Consider the following 21,699-nt stretch of genomic DNA (forward strand, 5'->3'; position numbering starts at 1 on the left):
TAAGTGGGTTTTTTTTTCATTTATTTCCATTTATTCTTTTAGTTTTCCATAACATGCTGGCTCTTGATGTATGTATTATATTTAAATTCAAATAAAAGACTACAATTCCATGTAGGAAAGGGCTAAGGAAGGGAGACTCAGCGATTGTGCACTGCATTGAAGGGTAATCTCCCAGAAACCTTTCTTTGGGGACTCCAGATTCAGTATCATTATGTCTTTTCTTTGGGGAGCCAAATTTTTAAGGCCTTAAAAATCTACTCCTAGAAAGTATAATGTTGATTACCAGCATTCTTTAAGCTAGGTTAGAGAAGTCTGGGAATGTGAACTTCTAGTAAACAAACTTCACTGAATGCAGAGCTTTGCTAAATCCCTCTCTTTTTTTTTTTTTTTTTTTAGTATAGGACCCTGACTTAACAATGTCTAGTTTATTTTGAATAAAGATCCTATTTTATCCTCCTCACATAATAATCCTCTAGCCAGGAGCAGATCCACTTTTCAGGACCTGAAGATTATGAAATTTGGAGGCTTTGAAACAGAGAATAAAAAATAGCTTAGTTTTACAAATTAAAACAAATGGAAAAATGGCCGTTTGAACACGTTTCTTGAGCCCCGCCCAGGGCCTTCGAAGGGACCCATACCAGTACTACACCATGAAGCTAAAAATTACTTAATTTCATGATAAATCTAAATTAGCCTCCATTCCCACCAACAGTGTAAGAGGGTTCCCTTTTTTCCACACCCTCTCCAGCATTTATTGCTTGTAGACTTTTGGATCGCTGCCATTTTGACTGGTGTGAAATGGTACCTCATTGTGGTTTTGATTTGCATTTCTCTGATAATGAGTGATGTGAGCCAGGACATGGAAACAACCTAGATGTCCATCAGCAGATGAATGGATAAGAAAGCTATGGTACATATATACACAATGGAATATTACTCAGCCATTAAAAAGAATACATTTGAATCAGTTCTAATGAGGTGGATGAAACTGGAGCCTATTATACAGAGTGAAGTAAGCCAGAAAGAAAAACACCAATACAGTATACTGACACATATATATGGAATTTAGAAAGATGGTAACGAAAACCCCGTATGCGAGACAGCAAAAGACACACAGATGTATAGAACAGTCTTTTGGACTCTGTGGGAGAGGGAGAGGGTGGGATGATTTGGGAGAATGGCATTGAAACATGTATACTATCAGGTAAGAAACAAATTGCCAGTCTATGTTCGATACAGGATACAGGATGCTTGGGGCTGGTGCACGGGGATGATCCAGAGAGATGATATGGGGTGGGAGGTGGGAGAGGGGTTCAGGATTGGGAACTCATGTACACCCATGGCTGATTCATGTCAATGTATGGCAAAACCAATACAGTATTGTAAAGCAAAATAAAGTAAAAATAAAATAAAATAAAATAAATAAATTAGCCTCCAATCTTCCTTGTAGTGGGAGAGAAGGAAGTGCTTAGCAGTATAGAATTAGGGGGAATTTGATGGTCAAAGTTGCAAACCAAAATTGAAGCAAAAAGGTTTTCACTCATAGTCTTAGAGGTACCTGCTACTATCAATTTCTGAGCATATGTAGGGGGAATGTAAATTGGTACAGCCACCATGGAGAACAGTATGGAGGTTCCTTAAAAAACTAGGATAGAACTACCACATGACCCAGCAATCCCACTACTGGGCATACACTCAGAGAAAACTAATTTAAAAAGACACATGCACCCCAGTGTTCATTGCAGCACTATTTACAATAGCCAGGGCATGGAGACAACCTAAATGTCTGTCAGCAGAGGAATGGATAAAGATGATGTGTGCATACACACATGGAATACTACTCAGCCATAAAAAGGAACAAAACTGGGTCATTTGTAGAGATGTGGATGGACCTAGAGACTGTCATTTTTTCTTAAAATGGTATATCTGCCCTCAAGCCTAGCCACTCCTCTGGGTTTTTACTTATATATAAAGACCTCCATGTACATATAAAAATATCAACATCAAATAGAATTTATATGCTTTGCCCTATTTCTCTCTCGTTTGTTTAATTCTCAGGCCCAGCCTCAGAATCTAAGAGGGTAGAGAAAAGGTCTTTCCTGCCATATGTTAATCTTTTTCTTGTTGACTTGCAGGCATTCTTTATATTTGCCTTAATTTTTTTTCTGTTACACAAGTTAATGAATATTTTAAAATTTCTCTTTTTAACTTTCATTATGACATCTGAGTTATATTTTAAATTCTAATATCGTTTTATCTTGTGTTTCTATATAGAGATCTTTCCTATTCTAATGGCTTAAACACGATTAATTTTCTTTCAATACACATGATTCTGCTTTAGATGTTAAATCCACCTAGAATTTATGATGATGAATTTATCTTTATGATCAACATTTTTATGATGATGTGGATTTTTTCCCACATCAATTGAAATATATGTTTAACATGCCATCTTTTATCCATTTATTTGAAAGGCCATATTTATGAACTAGTAAGGCATCTATCTACTTTGACCCAGCTGCTTCATTTATTCTGGGGCTATTGGTAATTCTCCTTCAGTATTCCTCAGTAGCATGTTGGACACCTTCAGACGTGCAGGACTCATCTTTTGGTGTCATATCTTTTTCACCTTTTATACAGTTCATGAGGTCCTCATGGCAAGTATACTGGAGTGATTTGCCATTCCGTTTGTCAGAACTCTCTGCTATGACCCATTCGTCTCTGGTGGCCCTTCACGGCATGGCTCATAGCTTCATTGAGTTACCCAAGCCCCTTCATCATGACAAGGCAGCTGGGAAAGATTGAGGGTAAAAGGAGACGAAGGCATCAGAGGATAAGATGGCTGGATGGCATCATGGATGCAATGAACATGAACTTGGGCAAACTTTTGGAGATAGTGAAGGACAGGGAGCCCTGGGGTGCTGCAGTCCATGGGTCAAAGAGTCAGACACAACTGGGTGACTGAACAACAACAAGGTTAAATAGGTATTATTCAGTTTCTAGGTTCTGATATTCTTGCCCAGGGATTTGACATCTTCTTTATTTCAAGTTTTAAATAAAGTTTTCTTTATTTTCAAGTTTTTTTCTTCTTTATTTTCAAGCTTCATACAGAAAATAACCTTTCAAGACATTAAACTGAAACTTGCTAACATTTATTAAAAAATACCAAACATAGATTGAAATAAAATGTTCACTTTAATAGATATCACGCAAATGTTCAGTTACAGTTATCTGAAAATTATGAGAACAATTTTGCATGTCACATTCATGTTACTATCCATATAAGAACAACTACACATAATCATTTTTTCAACTACATCAGGATAACACACAAGGTTTTGTTTGCTCTAGACTTCTCAGTTAAAAAGTAACACCAAATAAGGAAACTGAATTTCCAAGAATTCCAAAAAATTAAGTTATTAACAAAATAAATAATAAAAATTATTTCTAAATGTCTTATATTTTGACAACTTCGAATTATACTTACATACTATTATTTCTCCAAACCAAAAATTACAACAAGGGTCACTGTCAGGGTGAAAATACATATTTTTAAAGCTTTTTTAAAATACGCTATTAAGCTTTAACAAGACTTGATTTATTCTTGGCACATGTGGCATTTTGAAAAGTAAAAATACACTTTGCCAATTTTACGTTATTGTGCAGGTATTAGAGAAAGAGCACAGTTTGGGAGGCAGAGAGACCTGTGTTCAGTTACCAGCTTTGTTCCCAAGTTGTGTTGTTAGGCTGGTCAATTACTTCTTGGCACTAGGGCCAGGATTAAATTAAATAATGCCTATTTTAAAATGCATAGCATGGGCACTAAATGAATGATACCTCCTTTCCCTAATTTACTCACATTGAAGCAAAAGCAAAATATCACAGTCGTATGTTCTGGTACAATTTGAAAAATCTAGAAAAAAATGGGAAATTTAAAAATAAAATCAGTGTATTTTGAAAAATTGCACTTTTAAGAAATAAGGAAAGCCTTCATCAGGTTTAAATGTTTCCCAATAAAACTTAGTGCCTACTATACCCTGATTAAAAAAAAAAAGTCCTAAAATATGATAAAATGGTCAATGATTAAGGACTTTTGGTTTTCTTTTGTGCTATTGATATAAAAATAATGGCTATATTTAAGGCTCATCAAGTGATAGTTTGTAGTTGCCCTGAACCAAATCTGTAGTCTTGAAGTTGCACTATTAAAACAGACCTACTGCCTTGAATGACTATCACAGAGCAATTCCCATGATATTATTCATTTCAACAACCATGGCCTCCTTACTGATTTTAAGCAAGGGATCATTTGGTGGCACGTGGCCATATAGCTTGTCTGTCTTAAAGATGACTCTTATACACATAATCACTTTTTCATGCTAAATGTTTGGTGCTTAGAAGATCTAAGGCTCCTGAAAACTAAATCGTCACAAGGGAATAGCCTACTCTGGACAGCAACACTTCCATCCCTATTCTTAGCACCGAAGATGCAGAAACATCCCTATCCTTATTTTCTATCCTCACCACCTAATAAATCATCTTTCCAAACCTGACTCAAAATCTCCTCCTCCAGGAAACTTTCCCTAACCAAACTTCACACTCCTCCATTTATGTCCCTGACACTCATGTGTAATTTGTATAAACTTCAACCTGCATATACTTCTATTCATGTTTTGTCTTCTACTTCCAGCTAGGAGACAGTCTCTGACTTTGTAAGCTTCCACAGTGTTTAGCACAATGAACGCATGTATGTATGTGACTGTGTGTATGTATGTGGGGTGTGTATGTGTACGTGTGTGCTGAATGAATAAAAGACTAAGAACCTGAGTGGGGTGTAGGGTAGGAAAAGTTTCATAATTTTTCAGAAATCAAAATTGCTGGATCTTCCTAATACTAAAATTTCTGATTTACAAAGCTATATATGAGTTTGGTTTTGGATAAGTCAATAAAAAGGCAGTGAAAAAAATGTTTAAAAAAACCTTTATGAAATATTCCAAAGGTTTTTAAATAAATTACTAAAAGCACCAAACCAAAACATCTTACTAAATAGTGGGATAATCTTTCCTATAGTTTTATAAATGGAAATTTCTTTTCATTCAAGACAAAGAATACTGAACAGGAATAGGTGTTGTGAATCAGGATAAAAAAGGCAATTCATTCTAAGTTAGTATCTAACACACATTTTGCAATTAATCTGAAAAGCCTTCTGTGGTACATATGTATGCTTTGTTAAGAAAAAGAATGGTTTATTTTAGGATGTTGTCTGGTACTATAAAATAAGATACATGTACTGAAGCTGCTATTTAACAAGGAAAATTTTGTTTATAATAGCTGTTACTATTAAAATAGCATATAATTTAAAAATTATTCTTAATGTGTATATTTTCAAATTTGCCTGACAGTGTCCTTTTGAAAAATCTGACAATTTGTAGTTAGATTACAGACATTTGAACTTTGTTTCTACAATTGAAAATATTATACTTACATAATAACAAACAACAATATATTGTAGCTTTTTTACTGAAGTACTTTGCAATTAATATTTAAAACTTTTCTATAAAATAAAATTCATTGTACTTTTTATAAGTAAAATTACATAACACATAATGTACACTATAATTACATTAAGAACAAATAAAATGAAGCATAAAAATTCTGTACCATAACAATGGATTGTTTTAGCAGTCATTCTAAATGTTAGCTTATTTGTTATGTTTTGAGTTTTTATCTTAAACCCAATAACCTTTATTCTGAAGTAACATACTAAAAATATCAAGTCTGGAGTTTAAAACTCTCTTATGCTCTTTTTTTCTAGATCACCTAGGAAATAAGAGAAATGAGACACAGAGATAATTCTATTACTGCAAAATGCCTCCTTGCTTCTCCATATATCTCTATATCATTTCTAGGGCAAATGATACAGGACAATGGCAAATTACAACTTTGGCAAATTATAAGCTCATTTAAGTGGTTTCTTATTTGGAAAAAAGAAAAACTAAGAAGTTCCTTTTTTGGCTTATTCATTCTCAATCTTTTTTTCCTCTAATATATAACAGTACTATAAAAGCACTTCTTAAAATGTTCACTGTTTAAACAACACAAAATGAACTGGAATAATTTATAGAATTAATCAAAGTTGATACTAGGGTGAGGTCCTAGAATTTGTTACACGTAGGGCTAAACTTGCAAGAGATCGCATGGCAAAAGTAGAGACTTTATGGCATATCCCAGCTTTTGAAATATAGTTAGAAGCCAATCGAAAAAGCCTTTCAGCACCAAAGGTATTGAAGTGCCCAGGAAGTACTTTCTCTACCAGACCTCTGTCCACTAATTCTATCAGACGTTCACAGGTTCCAACATAGTCACTTATCCTGCTGTATGGGAGCCAGTCAATTAGTGATCCATCATACACGACGTCTCCACTGAAGAGAATCTTTCGGTCTTTGTCATGCAAGCAAATACTGCCCCTAGAATGACCAGGCATGTGCATAACAGTGAGCTGTCTGTCACCAAGGTTGATCACATCTCCTAAAAATGAAAACAGAATTTACAGATAAACGTGTTAGATATTCGACTTCAATCACTTAAAGAACAGCAGAACACAACAGTTTCAAAGATGTTGGGAAGATGATATTTATTTTACTTTTATTGTAAAAGTAGCCTAGTAATAAAAGATGATTTAAAATAAGTTGCCTACATTTCATTTCTGTTGTTTATTAGACCAGTGTTTGCCAAAGTAAACAGTGGAACACAATTTCTGCTGGTTGTTATAATACATAAAAGAAAAGATTCAGTGGTCAAATAATTTGGAAAACCCTTCCTTCAGTGAAAATTAAACAGCTTTCTTTTCTGCAAGTTATGCTAATGTACATTTAATATGCTATGTACATTGTGGATATACACAAGTGAGATATGGCTGTATAGTTTCACAAATTTATTTGACCAAAAAATTCATTTTCAGAATATCCATTACACTAATATCCTGGTGACACAATTCAATAATGATACTCTAGTGAGGGTATGGTATTTTTGCCCTTTGTTTTATCACTCTGTGGAAATTAAGGTCTGAGGAACCAGTACAAATGATGATGCTCTGGCTACTGCTATTGCTGTAATAAACTGTTCTTAGTCTCGGACCCAGGAACTTCAAGTCTTCCGTCAGAATCCATTAAATCGTCGCAGCCTAACTTACTAACCTACAAATAGGGTAAAATCTCAAACTCCTCCCAGTTATTTGACAGTGGGGACCAAACTGAGCTATATGAATACAAAATTGCTCTTTCACTGGATTTAAATCAGTACAAACTTATGTAAATCATAATAAATTAAAAGATTAATATTGTTATCTCTAGTGAAAACATATACATATACAGAAAAAAAGAAATATAGCTAAAATTAATAGTGAACTTAAAATGGCATAATAATCAGGAATCACTAAATAGAAAAGACAACAGAAAAAAAATAAAGGCATAAACAGGAAATGACAGAATGGCAGACCTAAATACAACTGTGTCAGTAATTATATTAAATATGAAAGGGATAAACATTCTAATCAAAGGCAAAGATTGTCAGACTAGATTTAAAAAGCAAGATATGTACTCAGTCTACAAGAGAGGAACTATAAAATCAAAGCGAAAAATAGGATGATACGTCATACCTTATAAATATGAATGACAAGAACTAGAGTGGTTATATTGTCAGACAAAATGGATTTTTATATAAAGAATATTACTAGAGAAAAGAGGTACATTTTATGAGGACAAAATTAGGTCAATACCTAATGAAAAAAACTCTAAATGTATATGTACCTTAAAAATTCATAAAATAAAAACTGAGAATTAAAATAAGAATAAACAGTTGAACAATTGTGCTTAGATATTTGAATAGTTTGAATAATTCATAATATAAGCAGATAGAAAATCAGTACGGATACAGAAGACTTGAACACCACCACCAGCCAACTTGATCTAGCTGACATATATAAAATAATTCATGCCCAAAGAGCAAAGTACACATTCCTTCCAATGCACACAAAAGAGATGTTTTGTTATATCTGCACACTGAAAACTGCAGTAACACTTTAAAGAGAAATTAAACAGAATGTGAGCAAAAGGAGAAATATGCCATATCCATTGATTGAAGACTTGAAACTTAAGATAGTAATTAAATTCAGTTTTTCCTATACTGCACTCTCTAATATGTACTTTCTGAGATAATACAAATGTTCTGTATCAACACTAGGCAATATGGTAGCCACTAGCACAAGAAATAAAGCTAATGTAACTAAGAAGCTAAAATTTTCATTTTAATCAATCTTAACTAATTTAAATTTGCATTAGATAGCTACAAGTATTAGATAGCTACATTCAGAGAACTATACAAAGAAGATCTTCATGACCCAGATAACCGTGATAGTGTGATCACTCACCTAGAGCCAGACATCCTGAAATGCAAAGTCAAGTGGGCCAGAGGTAGCATCACCACGAACAAAGCTAATGGAGGTGATGGAATTCCAGCTGAGCAACTTCAAATTCTGAAAGATGATGCTGTGAAAGTGCTGCACTCAAAATGCCAGCAAATTTGGAAAACTCAGCAGTGGGCAGAGGACTGGAAAAGATCAGTTTTCATTCCAATCCCAAAGAAAGGCAATGCCAAAGAATGCTCAAACTACTGCACGATTGCACTCATCTCACACGCTAGCAAAAATAATGCTCAAAATTCTCCAAGTCAGGCTTCAACAATATGTGAATCAAGAACTTCCAGATGTTCAATCTGGATTAAAAAAAGGCAGAGGAACCAGAGATAAAATTGCCAACACTCGTTGGATCATTGAAAAAGCAACAGAGTTCCAGAAAAACATCTACTCTTGCTTTACTGACTATGCCAAAGCCTTTGACTGTGTGGATCACAACAAACTGTGGAAAATTCTGAAAGAGATGGGTATAACGGACCACCTTATCTGCCTCCTGGGAAAGCTGTATGCAGATCAAGAAGCAACAGAACCGGACATGGAACAATAGACTGGTTCAAGTTGGGAAAGGAGTACGTCAAGGCTGTATATTGTCACCCTGCTTATTTAACTTATATGCAGAGCACATCATGCAGAATGCTGGGTTGAATGAAGCACAAGCTGGAATCAAGATTTCAGAGAGAAATATCAATAACCTAGATGCTCAGATGATACCACCCTTTTGGCAGAAAGTGAAGAGGAACTAAAAAGCCTCTTGATGAAAGTGAAAGAGGAGAGTGAGAAAGTTGGCTTAAAGCTCAACATTCAGAAAACTAAGATCTGGTCCCATCACTTCATGGCAAACAGATGGGGAACAATGGAAATAGTAGCTTACTTTATTTGAGGCAGGGCTCCAAAATCACTGCAGATGGTGACTGCAGCCATGAAACTAAAAGATGCTTGCTCCTTGGAAGAAAAGCTATGACCAACCTAGACAGCACATTAAAAAGCAGAGACATTACTTTTCCAACAAAGGTTTGTCTAGTTAAAGCTATGGTTTTTCCAGTAGTCATGTATGGACATGAGAGTTGGACTAAAGAAAGCTGAGTGCCAAAGAATTGATGCGTTTGAACGTGGTGTTGGAGAAGATTCTTGAGAGTTCCTTGGACTGCAAGAAGATCCAACCAGTCCATCCTAAAGGAGATCAGTCCTGGGTGTTCACTGGAAGTACTGATGTGAAGCTGAAACTCCAATACTTTGGTCACCTGGTGCCAAGAACGGACTCATTGGAAAAGACCCTGATGCTGAAAAAGACTGAAGGGCCGTGAAGGGGATGACAGAGGATAAGATAGTCGGATGGCATCACTGACTCAATGAACATGAGTTTAAGTAAGCTCCGGGAGTTGGTGATGGACAGGGAAGCCTGGGATGCTGCAGTCCACGGGGTTGCAAAGAGTCGGACCTGACTGAGCGACTGAATTGAACTGAGCTACATGTGGCTAGTGGCTACTGTAATGGTTAGTGCAGATCTATAGATTCAAGAATCTCAATCAAAACCTTGCCATGTTTTTTTATAGAAAAAAAAAATCTGGCTCTAAAATTTATATGAAATTCAAATGACCTGGAATAGTCAAAGCTGGAAGACTTAAACAATCTAATTTCAAGAATTAGAATGAAGTTTAAATAATCAGGAGAGTGTTGTGCTGGCTATACGACAGACATAATTGATGAAAAAGACTAGAGTCCAGAAGAAAACATTCATATATATGGTGAGCGGACTTTTGACAAAAGTATCAACAAACATAATCCACTGGGTAAAAGGACAGTCTCTTCAACTAACTGGCCTGGACTACTTTGGAAATCTATATGCAAATAAACAGTAAAGCACCTCATAACCTTTCACAATCTTTGCATGAAATGTTCCCTTGGTATCTCTAATTTTCTTGATGAGATCTCAGTCTTTCCCATTGTATTATTTTCCTCTGTTCTGTTCATTGAACACTGAGGAAGGCTTTCTTATCTCTCCTTGCTATTCTTTGGAACTCTGCATTCAAATGGGTCTATCTTTCTTTTTCTCCTTTGCCTTTCGCTTTGCTTCTTTTCTCAGCTATTTGTAAGGCCTTCTTAGATGACCATTTTGCCTTTATGCATTTATTTTTCTTGGTGATGGTCTTGATCATCTTGTGGTGTTGAAGAAGTCTCTTGAGAGTCCCTTGGACTGCAAGGAGATCCAACCAGTCAACCTAAAGAAAATCAGTTCTAATATTCATTGGAAGGACTGATGTTGAAATTGAAACTCTAATACTTTGGCCACCTTATGCAAAGAACTGACTCACTTCAAAAGACCCTGATGGTAGGAAAGATTGAAGGCGGGAGGAGAAGGGGATGACAGAGAATGAGATGGTTGAATGGCATCACCGACTCAATGGACATGAGTTTCAGTAAGCTCTAGGAGTGGGTGATGGACAGGGAAGCCTGGCATGCTGCAGTCCATGGTGTCACAGAGTCGGACATGCCTGAGCAACTGAACTGAACCTTTCACAACAGTAACAAAAATTAACTCAAAATGGATCATAATCCTAAATGTGAGAGCTTCCAAAAAAAAAAAGAAGAAAATCTTTGTGAGTTTGGGCTTGTCATAGAGATCTTAGAATAACCCAAAAAGCATAAAGCATAAGGAAAAATGATTAGTTGGACTTCATCCAAGTTAAAAACTTTCTTGCCCAAAAAGATACCATTGAGGACTTCCCTGGTTGTGCAATGGATAAGAATCTGCCTGCCACTGCAGGGAAGAGAAGTGTTAGTAGCTCAGTCTGGTCCAGCTCTTTTGATTCCATGGACTGCAGCCTGCCAGCCTCCTCTATCCATGGGATTCTCCAGGCAAGAATACTGGAGTAGCTAGACTTTCCCTTCTACAGGGGATCTTCTCAACCCAGGGATTGAACCTGGGTCTCCTGTATTGCAGGCGGATTGTCGACCATTTGAGTAATAAAATTCCTGGTCTGGGAAGATGTCACAGTTTGCACAGCAACTAAGCCCGTGCACCAAAACTACTTCAGGGCCCACTAGCCGCAACTACTGAGCCTGTGTGCCAAAACTGTGGAAGTCTGGAGCCACAGACTGCAACTACTGAAGCCTGCTCAACTACACAGGCTTGTGCTCCACAACAAGTCAGCACAATGAGAAGCCTGTGCACCACAACAGAGAGTAGCCCTTGCTCATTGCAAGTAAAGAAAGCTCGTGCACAGCAACGAAGGCCTAGTGCAACCAAAAAATAAAGACAAAAAAATTTGCTTACTTAAAAAAAAAGAGGATACGAGACATACACTGGGAGTAAACACTTGGAAAATGTATATCTGATAAAGGGCTTGAATTAAGAATATATAAAGAATTCTTACAGCTCAATTAGGATAAAACAAAATTTCAATTTTTAAAAAAGAGAAAAGATTTTGATAAGATCTTACGACAAAGAAGATATCTGAATAGCAAGTGTGTGCCTGAAAAGATGCTCAACATAATCAGTCATTGAAGTGAAAGTCAAAGTGAAGTTGCTCAGTCGTGTCTGACTCTTTGCGACCCCGTGGACTGCAGCCTACCAGGCTTCTCCATCCATGGGATTCTCCAAGCAAGAATACTGGAGTGGGCTACCATTTCCTTCTCCAGGGGATCTCCCTGACCCAGGAATCGAACCCAGGTCTCCCGCATTGGAGGCAGACACTTTAACCTCTGAGCCACCAGGGAAGCCCAAATGCAAATTAAAACCTCAATGAAATACCACTACATACTCACTAGAATGCCTAAAATCAAAAGGACTGACAAAATCAAGTGCTGACAGTGATGTGGACAAACTGCAACTTATGCACTGCACTTGGGAATGTAAAATAGCATAGCACTTTGGAAAACAGTTTGGCACCTTCTTAAACATTTAACATACATTTACCACATGTGTGTGTGCGGTATGCCACATTCACCACACAACCCAGAAATTCATTTCTAGCTACCTACCTAGGAAATAAAAGCATGCATCAACATAAAAACTTACATGTAAACTTTCATGCTGCATTATTCATAACAGTTCCAAACTAGAAAGTTCAAATTTCCTTCAACAGGTGCGTATCTAAAATGTGTTATATTGATAAATGAGTAGTTTCTCAGCAACAGAAAGGAATTATTCGTAGATAAAACAACATGGATGAATCTCCAAAAACAGCATGCCAAATGAAAGAAGACACAAAAGATTGCACGTGATTATGTTTTATATTAAGTATTCAGAAAAAGAAAACTATAAGGGCACAAACAGGTCAGTGGGGCCTGGGTGGGAACAGAGGTTGCTTTGGTCTTGTCTCGAATCCCAGTAATTATTAATACAGTAAGATGGAATTAGGTACTCTCAAATTTCCCCACATTCCAGTCATAAGGGGCCAGAGTCCTTCACAGGATAATTGTTTCAGATTTAAGGTGCTTCTGGGGATCAAAACCCACGGCCATTTCCTGTATGATTGGTGAATAAGGTAAAGGATATTATAGCTAAGTTGATTTAATAATAGAACTGTTGCAGACAGACTGTTTAATAAATGTACAGAAAGAAGAATAATGAGGGAAGTTTGATGTTAAAAATGAAGCTGTAGAGAATTACCAATGGAGGGATAGAGTTTTATGGATTTTTGATATTCAAAGCCAGGTGATATTCAAAATACTTAGCAGCAGGTAAGACATAAGCACCCACCTATCAAAATGGATGCCAACTGTAAAAAATTGATAAGGCCACAGTGATGAAATATTATATTAGGTCTGCCATTACCATATGGCTTTATAAATACCTCTCCTGTGCATATAATGCTAACACATATAATTTCATCAAGACCTCTCTTACAAGAATCAAAATTGTCTATGAAATGTATAAATATCATATATAAATTTATGTAAAAAAATATACATATATATCACATACTATCCTTCCAAGCCTTCACCCTAACCCAGTTGTCACCACATTCCAACCACACTACACTTTTCTTGGCTTCTCAAATATCCTTTCCCATCTTGGCATTCCCCATTTTTAATTTTCATTTCACTTTTAATTAAAGAACTAAATTACATATTTCAAATAAAAATTTCAGGAGGGCTTAAAATGCAAGAAAACATTCTTTGCCCCACTCTGGCTCTATCTCTAATCCTGCTCCCAATAGGCAACCACTGTTAACAATTTTAGCAACTTCTTCTGCTAGTTGCCTCTACTAGATAAATTGTTGTTTGTTGTTCAATCTCTCAGTCATATCCAACTCTGCGACTCCATGGACTGCAGCACACCAGGCTTCTCCATCCTTCTCTTTCTCCCAGAGTTTGCTCAAATCCATGTCCATTGAGTCAGTGATGCATTCAACCATCTTGTCCTCTGTCATCCGCTTCTCCTCCTGCCTTCAATCTTTCCCAGCATCAGGGTCTTTTCCCATGAATCAGCTCCTCGCATCAGGTGGTCAAAGTATTGGAGCCAAAGTATTATTTACAGATGACTACTAGGTATAAGCATCTGTAAATAATGTTTATATCTCATACTCTACTGATTTCATTCACGTATTATCATTTCTTGGTTTTTTAGATGTTATCCACTGACTTCCACTATGACACATAAGGATTTTTAGTAGCTCTTTTTATTCCTCTCTACCACCATAACGACACATGTATACATTTCTCATCCTCCCACCCCTCAAAAGAATGATGATTCAACTGCTTAGATCTGAAATCCTCTCTGCTTGAGGTTCTATCATTGTCAGTGTCATCCTTTGCCATCATTCTGAGGCTTCAACTTTGTCTTGAATTAGATCTTCTATTTCCTATATTCCATGTCTTCCTTTTGGTTTATTCCCTTATTTTGAAGGGAGCAAATAGGATAAAGATATATCTTAAAAAGTGAAGTTTCTCAGTCGTGTCTGACTCTTTGCAACCCTATGGACTGTAGCCCCCCAGGCTTCTGCGTCCATGGGATTTTTCCAGGCAAGAATACTGGAGTGGGTTGCCATTTCCTTCTCCAGGGAATCTTCCCAACTCAGGGACTGAACTTGGGTCTCCCGCACTGCAGGCAGACTCTTTACTCTCTGAGCCACCAAGAACTATAAGATGTATCTTAGTAGCTTCCTAACAGCATGTGGGAAATAATTTGACTGATACTGGAATGGATGTCAGAATTCTAAGCTGGAAATTGGTTTTATTCAAATAAGTCACAGCTCTTCTTTTCTAGCTCTAAAGCCATTATGATTGGTATAGATGACCTTTTTTGTTTAAATTTGGAAGTCTGTAGACTCTCCTTTGATCCCAGCATTCTGAAATTTTATAATAATGTGCCATGGGTTGAATATGTTTTCATCTATGGGCTCTTTCAATCTGAAAATGTATATCCCTTAATCACGGGATATTTTCTCTATTATTCTTTTCCTCTACTTTCTCTATTTGCTCTATCTGTGCTCTTATTATTCTAATGTCAGATTTTTCACACTGGTTCTTTACTAGTTTTCTCCTAGTTTTTCATTTTGCCCATCTGCTCCTTTTCTAAGTTTTCAACTTCATCTTCCAGACCTTGCACTAAATAATTTCTGATGTTTTAAATTCCAAGGGTTCTTTTAGGAGTGTGAATATGGATCTGCCTGTTGCTTATTTTTAGGGCATCCTATTGTCTCTCATATATCTTGAATGCAATAGTTTCTGTTATCCCCTGATGATATTAATGATTGTCCTCTTCTCAAGTCGCTTTATGATCTTTTACTATTTTACTTCATCTGAGAGGATTTTCTCAGATTCTTTTTCATAATGCTTGTTTACCTGTTTAAGAGTTGGAGGATAGCGAAAAATCTGTTTGAAGCACATGCATGACACCTGGTGATGCAGACTTCATTGTAGAAAGTTCAAGCCAAGAATTACCTAGGAGTCAGCATCTTAATCTTTACCCCAGGGCTGGGCAGATTTCCAGATAAGATTCTTCCAAGTTTCTACCTGGAGATAGGGGGGCTAAAGGCCTGGCTCTCATTGTTCTGGGAAACTAGTAAAGAACATATATGCTGCTGCTGCTGCTAAGTCGCTTCAGTGGTGTCCGACTCTGTGCGACCCCACAGACGGCAGCCCACCAGGCTTCTCCATCCTTGGGATTCTCCAGGCAACAACACTGGAGTGGGTTGCCATTTCCTTCTCCAATGCATGAAAGTGAAAAGTGAAAGTGAAGTCACTCAGTCGTGTCCAACTCCTAGCCACCCCATGGACTCCAGCCCACCAGGCTGCTCCGTCCATGGGATTTTCCAGGCAAGAGTACTGGAGTGGGGTGGCATTACCTTCTCCAAGGATATATTATCTATCTATTATTTTTCTGTATTTTTATATACATTCACACACACTTATCCCTCCTCTTTTCCATCTGAAGCCTTGAGCTCATTAGTACTCGGCATCCCTCAATCAAGAAACCCTTTTGCTTCATTCTCCCCAGAGAACCAACTACCTCTGGGGAGAGGCGCATTCACTTAGGGAGAAGAATTCCAGAGTTCTAACAGCTTCTTAAGTGGCTTTCCATCAGTTCTACTTATTTTAGTTTTCTTCCTTTTGCCCCTGCTAAGGTACTGGCTACTGCTAATTCTTGAGCCTATTAATCTCCTGCAGAACAAAGTGGACTGGCTCTCAATTTTCTATTGCTGGCATAGGATAAAACTGCTAACTCAAGTCACCACACGATTGGCAAGATCCCCTGGAGAAGGAAATGGCAACCCGCTCCAGTATTTCTGCCTGGGAAATCCCACGGACAGAGGAGCCTGGCGGGCTACAGTCCATGGGGTCACAGAGTTGGACACGACTTTGCAACTAAACAACAACAACAATGCAAAACAGAACCTCAGTCAATGTGGATTTATACATAAAACAGACAAACCACGGTCCATTGGCTGCAATCTTAGTGAGATTTTGAGAGGGAGTCAAATTAAATGTGTTCAGTCAACCTGCTGCCTCTCTGGAATCTTCATTTTTAATCTCCCCAAACGATCTAAGTCTACCTAAAACAACTCTTGTACTCTCTTGATGACTCTGGGAAAATCATTTAAACATGTATAACAGGAGTCAAAATGCCTGTCTCTTGTGAAAAACAGACAGCATGATGTGTGCCCCTTCAAGAAGAACGTGCTGTATCTATCTAGGGTTTATTGCTGTCTTCTTATAGGAAGATATGGTCTCACTATCAGTAGGGTGAGTAGCTTTTTTCATCAAAAATGATGCAGTGGGTGATGACCTCACCTTGTTCTCCTCATCCCTCATATGCAAGTCAGCTTTTAGGTTAATGACACAGTGCACAGACTCATGCTTCTCCATGACAGGTGGTCACCAATACACTAAATGAAACGTAGCGAGCTAGTGAATCCAGCCTCCTTATTTTCTAACTGGAACAACGATGACTATGCTGTTAGGTATGTGCTGTTCACATGTGTGTGTAACTGTATATGAATTTTTTGTGTATGATTTTTTAATATAAATATTTTGTATCTCCTTCCAGGCTTATGATTATGGATTATGATAATATTAAGTTAGCAGGCCACACCATTCAGAAGAGACAGGAAATTAATATTCCTGAGAGAAGAGGATATTGGTTTCTACTTGAGAGGGTGAGACATCCAGCTCCTAATGAAAAACAACTTTTAATTTAACACAGTAGTATCACCTTCCAAGTGTTTAGTAAATATTAAGCTTTCTTTTCACACTTTCAAAGACTTAAAGCACCACACAGGTGGGTTGCATGTCCCCTGCAACTCCCACAGCCTATAATTCTAGCATTGACTGGGATTTAAAAAATCCGATTTCTAGTCCAGGCTCTTTCCCTAACAGGCTATGTGATTTCAGGCATAATATTCAACCCTGTGTGGACACTTCATCTATAAAACAATATTTCTTATCATGCTTTCATCATTAATTTCCTGACACAGGAGCCAAAGTAAATAAAAGTCATCTATTCCTTTAAACAACTTAAACATAAATACTGATGCAAAATTTTTCTTTTTGGGGGGAGGGGTCTGAGTTAATTTAGTCTGTATATCCATAAATTGCATGGAAATCCTACTTCTGAAGTATTAATTTAAAAGAAATATAGTAATTAAAAGCACATTTAATTAAAATTTAGTTTTCTTTCACCTCAAAGTGTCAGGTAATGTAAGGCTCCCATCTAAACCATTTTAATCTTCAGATTTAAAATTTTAATGAATAGACTTTTTAAAGTGGTGTGTAAGGTACAGAATCTTGCTATTTTTTATATATCAACTGATCAAGATCTCATCTGTAAGATAAACTCATTTTCGTAAAGTACTTCATTATTTATCATACTGGTTGGTCATAAAGTGAGCCTTACTGTACTGCAGCAACTGGACTTTTTTTTTTTTTGCCTCAGAACAGTTCAATAAATTAAACTGGCAAATAAAATAGTTTCAAGATAGGAAAGGGGGTTTCATATCCTATTCAGAATTACCATAAAAATTTATTTTGGGGGTAGGATTAACGTGTGATCTACACGCTTTGATCTATTGTGCCTGGGTTGGAATCCTAGCTTTTGTCTCTATCTTGCTTTGTGGCCCCTAGGCAAGACATTTAATTGAAGCCATTTAAGTAGCCTCACTTCAAACGTGTTGGAGGATAAAATGGTATCAACAGCAGCATTCTAAAAAGAACAAAGAAATTAATACACAAATATCACTGCTGTGACCAACTGGCTCAATCATTTGGTTCAATCATTTCAGTGCCTGTGTGGGGTTGGAAGGGTTGGAACCCTACACTATTTTATTCCATTAATTTCTTTCTGAATCCCATTCTGTTTTTTGCAGAGCCAAAGAGGCCCAAGGTTATCTATGCATTAGTGCACATACTTCACCATTATGGGAACAGCCTCCTTATTAATCTATCTCAGGCCTGGCTTTCAGCCAGAAGAGAGAGCTGTCATAACGTTAAGACTCAGGCACATTCTACTTCGTATGTTCACTATCAAGCTTTTTCTCCTGTGAGGCAGCATCAGGAGCAGAAACCTATCTGGAAGTAAAGAGGCGTGAGCAGATAAGAATCACTGCTCTGCAATGGCCTTCTAAGCCTACAGGTGGGCACTGTCCGTACTGAGCCGATGGAGTGAGCAGTTCTCAAAAAGCACAGAGCAAACAACACGCATTCTCTCCACGAAGCATCATTCCTTAGGAGTCTTTTCGCTAGAAAAGTGCTTGCAAATGACGGACATGTCTGCGGGGGAAAGAATGGAAATCCTAGTGACCAGTCTCTGGTGGTGTTACTGCACACCGTAGACCTTCCAGAGGAAACTGACTAGGGGGTGGGGCTGGCTTTCAGTCGAGTGCGCGGCGTCGGTACCCGGCGTCAGAGCTGGCTGGTCTCCTATAGGAAAGGTTGCGATGGCCTTCCAGCGACTCGATGGTGGAGTGAGTGGGCTTTTTGGCCCCCGGGGAGAGGGGGAGGGAGAAACTGAAGCAAGTGTTTCTGCGATGTGACAAACCAAACCAACCCCCCCACCTCACCCCCTTAACCTCACAGCTAAGCAGGTCTGCATCAAGCATCCCTCGGAACCATCTCTCCCCCAATCCCTTCCCTTAAATGCGACAGCAAGCGCCCGAGAAGGGGGTTGGGGGTGAGGGTGCGCATTACCGTCCTGAAGGACGAGGGTGGGCTGCACCGCCTGCACTCGGAACTGCCTGGCCCTCCAGCCCGGGCTCGGCGCCCGCACCACCTCGCTGTCGGACAGCCAGGTCACGGTCTCGAAGTTGTCCCCGCGGGCCAGCGCCTCGGCCTCGGCGTGGTGCACCGCCACCCGGTCGAACTGGTAGAGGCCGCCCGAGTGGTCGAAGTGCACGTGGGTAGCCACGGCCAGCAGCGGCCGGCACGCCGCGTCTTCTCTGGCCGCGCGGTCCCGCAGGAGGCCGGAGGAGTACAGGTACTCGGGGAGGCTGCGCAGCCCCAGGCCGGTGTCGATCACCACGTCCTGCTCGGAGCCCCGCACCAGCCAGATGTTGGCGCGGTTGCCCGACTCGTAGAAGCGTTCCTGAATCCAGAAGATGCCGTCGCCCAGGGACTTGTGGGCGTACCACTCGAGCGCCGACATGCTGCGCGGGGTATGGAGGCCCAAGCCAAGAGGGGGTTTGTGGGCGCGCGCGTGTATGTATGTGTGCCTTCTCGCGGGCGGTCCGGACTCGGGCGCTGCGGCGGTGTAGAGCCGTCTGCCCGCAGCCGGGGACGAGGCGCAGAGCCGGGAGGGGGCGGCGGGGGATGCGGCTGCGGTGAGTGTGTGTGTGTGGAGACCTAGGCGAGGAGGAAGGACGCGGGGAGAGGCGCTGCTTGGCGCGTCCGCCCGCACCCTCACGCCGGGTCCGCGGAGAGCAGACGCCGCTGTCCCCGCGCCGGGGCGCCGGAACAATCGCAGCCGTGACTGGCCGCAGCACCAGGAACGTTAACGCACGGGCCAATGCAGTAGTCGGGAGATCCAGAAAGTGACACGCTTCCTAACCTCAGGGGGGTCGGACCGCAGAGGCTTTAGAGCGGGGCGAGAGGGTGGGAGTGCGAGGAAGCCAGGCCGCCCACCCGCCGCGCGCCGCTACGCGCATTTCCAGCCAGCGCGGAAGGAGTCGGGCGAAAGCTGGGTGGGGGCAGGGAGGTGGGGCTGGCCGACTACGGCGCCTGCCGAGGGCTAAAAAAGCTCTGGGCCCGGGGGGCGGGGCCTCGCTAGGGAGTGGGCGGGGATAACTGGTTGGGATCTGAACGCCGCTGGGAGGCCGCGTGGAGGGAGGAGCGCGCCTTCTCCAGAGGTGGAACCGGCCGGCCCTGGAGCGCCGGAACCTTCGGTCTGCACCCCTTGGTTGCCGGCCGGCACTTCAGCTGCACGCTTTCCCCGAGCTTCGAGACTTAGCGAGCAGGTAACTGAGAAGGCAAGCGAGGGCTTGGGAGGAGTTCGGGGTGTGTGTGTGGGGGGGTAGTTAAAGGGGCACGTGGAGAAGGTGGAAGGAAGCGCCTCTGGGTTGAGGGGCGTTGGAAGATTAAGCTTTTGGTTCCCCTTCTAATCCCTTCACACTCTTAAAAAATCGTAGTTTCCACAGTTTACCTAGTCTACACTTCTTAGGACTGTTTGCGGTGAGTTAGAAGGGAATTGATGCTCTTACTGATGGTCAGTTTAATGCGGATGGTGTGATGGACTTAAACGCGAGTCATTGCCGCAGACTTGCAGCTAAGGGCAGGATATTCAGTATGTTTTCTTAACTGTTAGCACTTTATCTTGTATCCCAGGGAGGGATGTTGTTGATAAGGTTTTTCTTCTCTTCTAAAAGAATTATATATTCGTTCCCCTGCCTTCCCTTGTTTTTGGTGAGTTTGTCCGCTCTTGGAAGAGAGCAAAGAAAGTTGGTAGAGAAAGAGTAAAGTAAAGAGAGGTAGAAGCAGCCGCACCTTGAGAAGACAGGGAAAGCAGATAATGACATGGGTGTGGCCCCACCGGCTGCAGAGATCACCCCCACTAATAACACCAGCTTCCTCCTGTCCCCATCCCGCATCTTCTCGCTGTTGAAACCGCCAATTAGGCTTCAAAAATTCTCTTGAGAACTTGCCTAACCTCCCTGCTCAGCCAGGAAAAATTATGAAGACTCATGAGACAGCATTATGAAAGATAATTATGAAAAAAAACACTTACTGTGGCAGCTACTAATAAGCCTTCATGGAGGGAGAGGTGTATTCTCCTCCCCTACAGTTAAGTCTTGGATGAGCATGTAGCCTTTCTGAATATTTGCCTAACCTAGTTAGAATTTATCCAGACATTCAGTTCTGCAAGCTAAGTGATGTATAAAAGTACAGAGTTTTTTTTTTTTTAAGATCACAATCTGGGTTCTCAAGGAATTTGAAGGAAGATAATATTTGCACACAAATATTGGCAATATAAAGCAAATGAGCTAAGTCCCCAGAGAAAGTGAAAACTAGATTCTATGAGAATATGCATGGAAGGAACTGTTTCGGAGTAGCAATTTGAGCTGGCCTTAAAAGACCACTGTTAGCATGATCTCAGCAGGGACATACACACCTCTCTGTCATTTTATTTTTCCTCTAGTCAAAGGGAGGTGAATTGCAGTGATACCCTTACCAGGCTGTGAGCTCAGCAATAATTCTCCCAATTTTTATTGGACTTTTGCCAGGCTCTGGTTAGTAATAGGACAGGAAAACGTGAATGAGTCTTCAAAGAGGCCTTCACACTTACAGATCCTTCTTGT

General features: G+C 39.8%; 1 protein-coding gene across 1 annotated transcript; it reads right to left on the reverse strand.

Moving 5' to 3' along the window:
* Positions 1–6,139: 6,139 nt before the first annotated feature.
* MBLAC2 (metallo-beta-lactamase domain containing 2) lies at positions 6,140–19,553 on the reverse strand. Its single transcript, XM_068981425.1, has 2 exons — positions 19,100–19,553; positions 6,140–6,525 (listed from the first exon to the last, which is right to left on the reverse strand). The coding sequence occupies exons 1-2, from the start codon at positions 19,551–19,553 to the stop codon at positions 6,140–6,142; spliced, it is 840 nt and encodes a 279-aa protein (XP_068837526.1).
* Between the last annotated feature and the right edge of the window lie 2,146 nt (positions 19,554–21,699).

Source organism: Capricornis sumatraensis, chromosome 9 (genome assembly GCF_032405125.1).
Source record: "Capricornis sumatraensis isolate serow.1 chromosome 9, serow.2, whole genome shotgun sequence".
NCBI classification, from domain to species: Eukaryota; Metazoa; Chordata; class Mammalia; order Artiodactyla; family Bovidae; genus Capricornis; species Capricornis sumatraensis.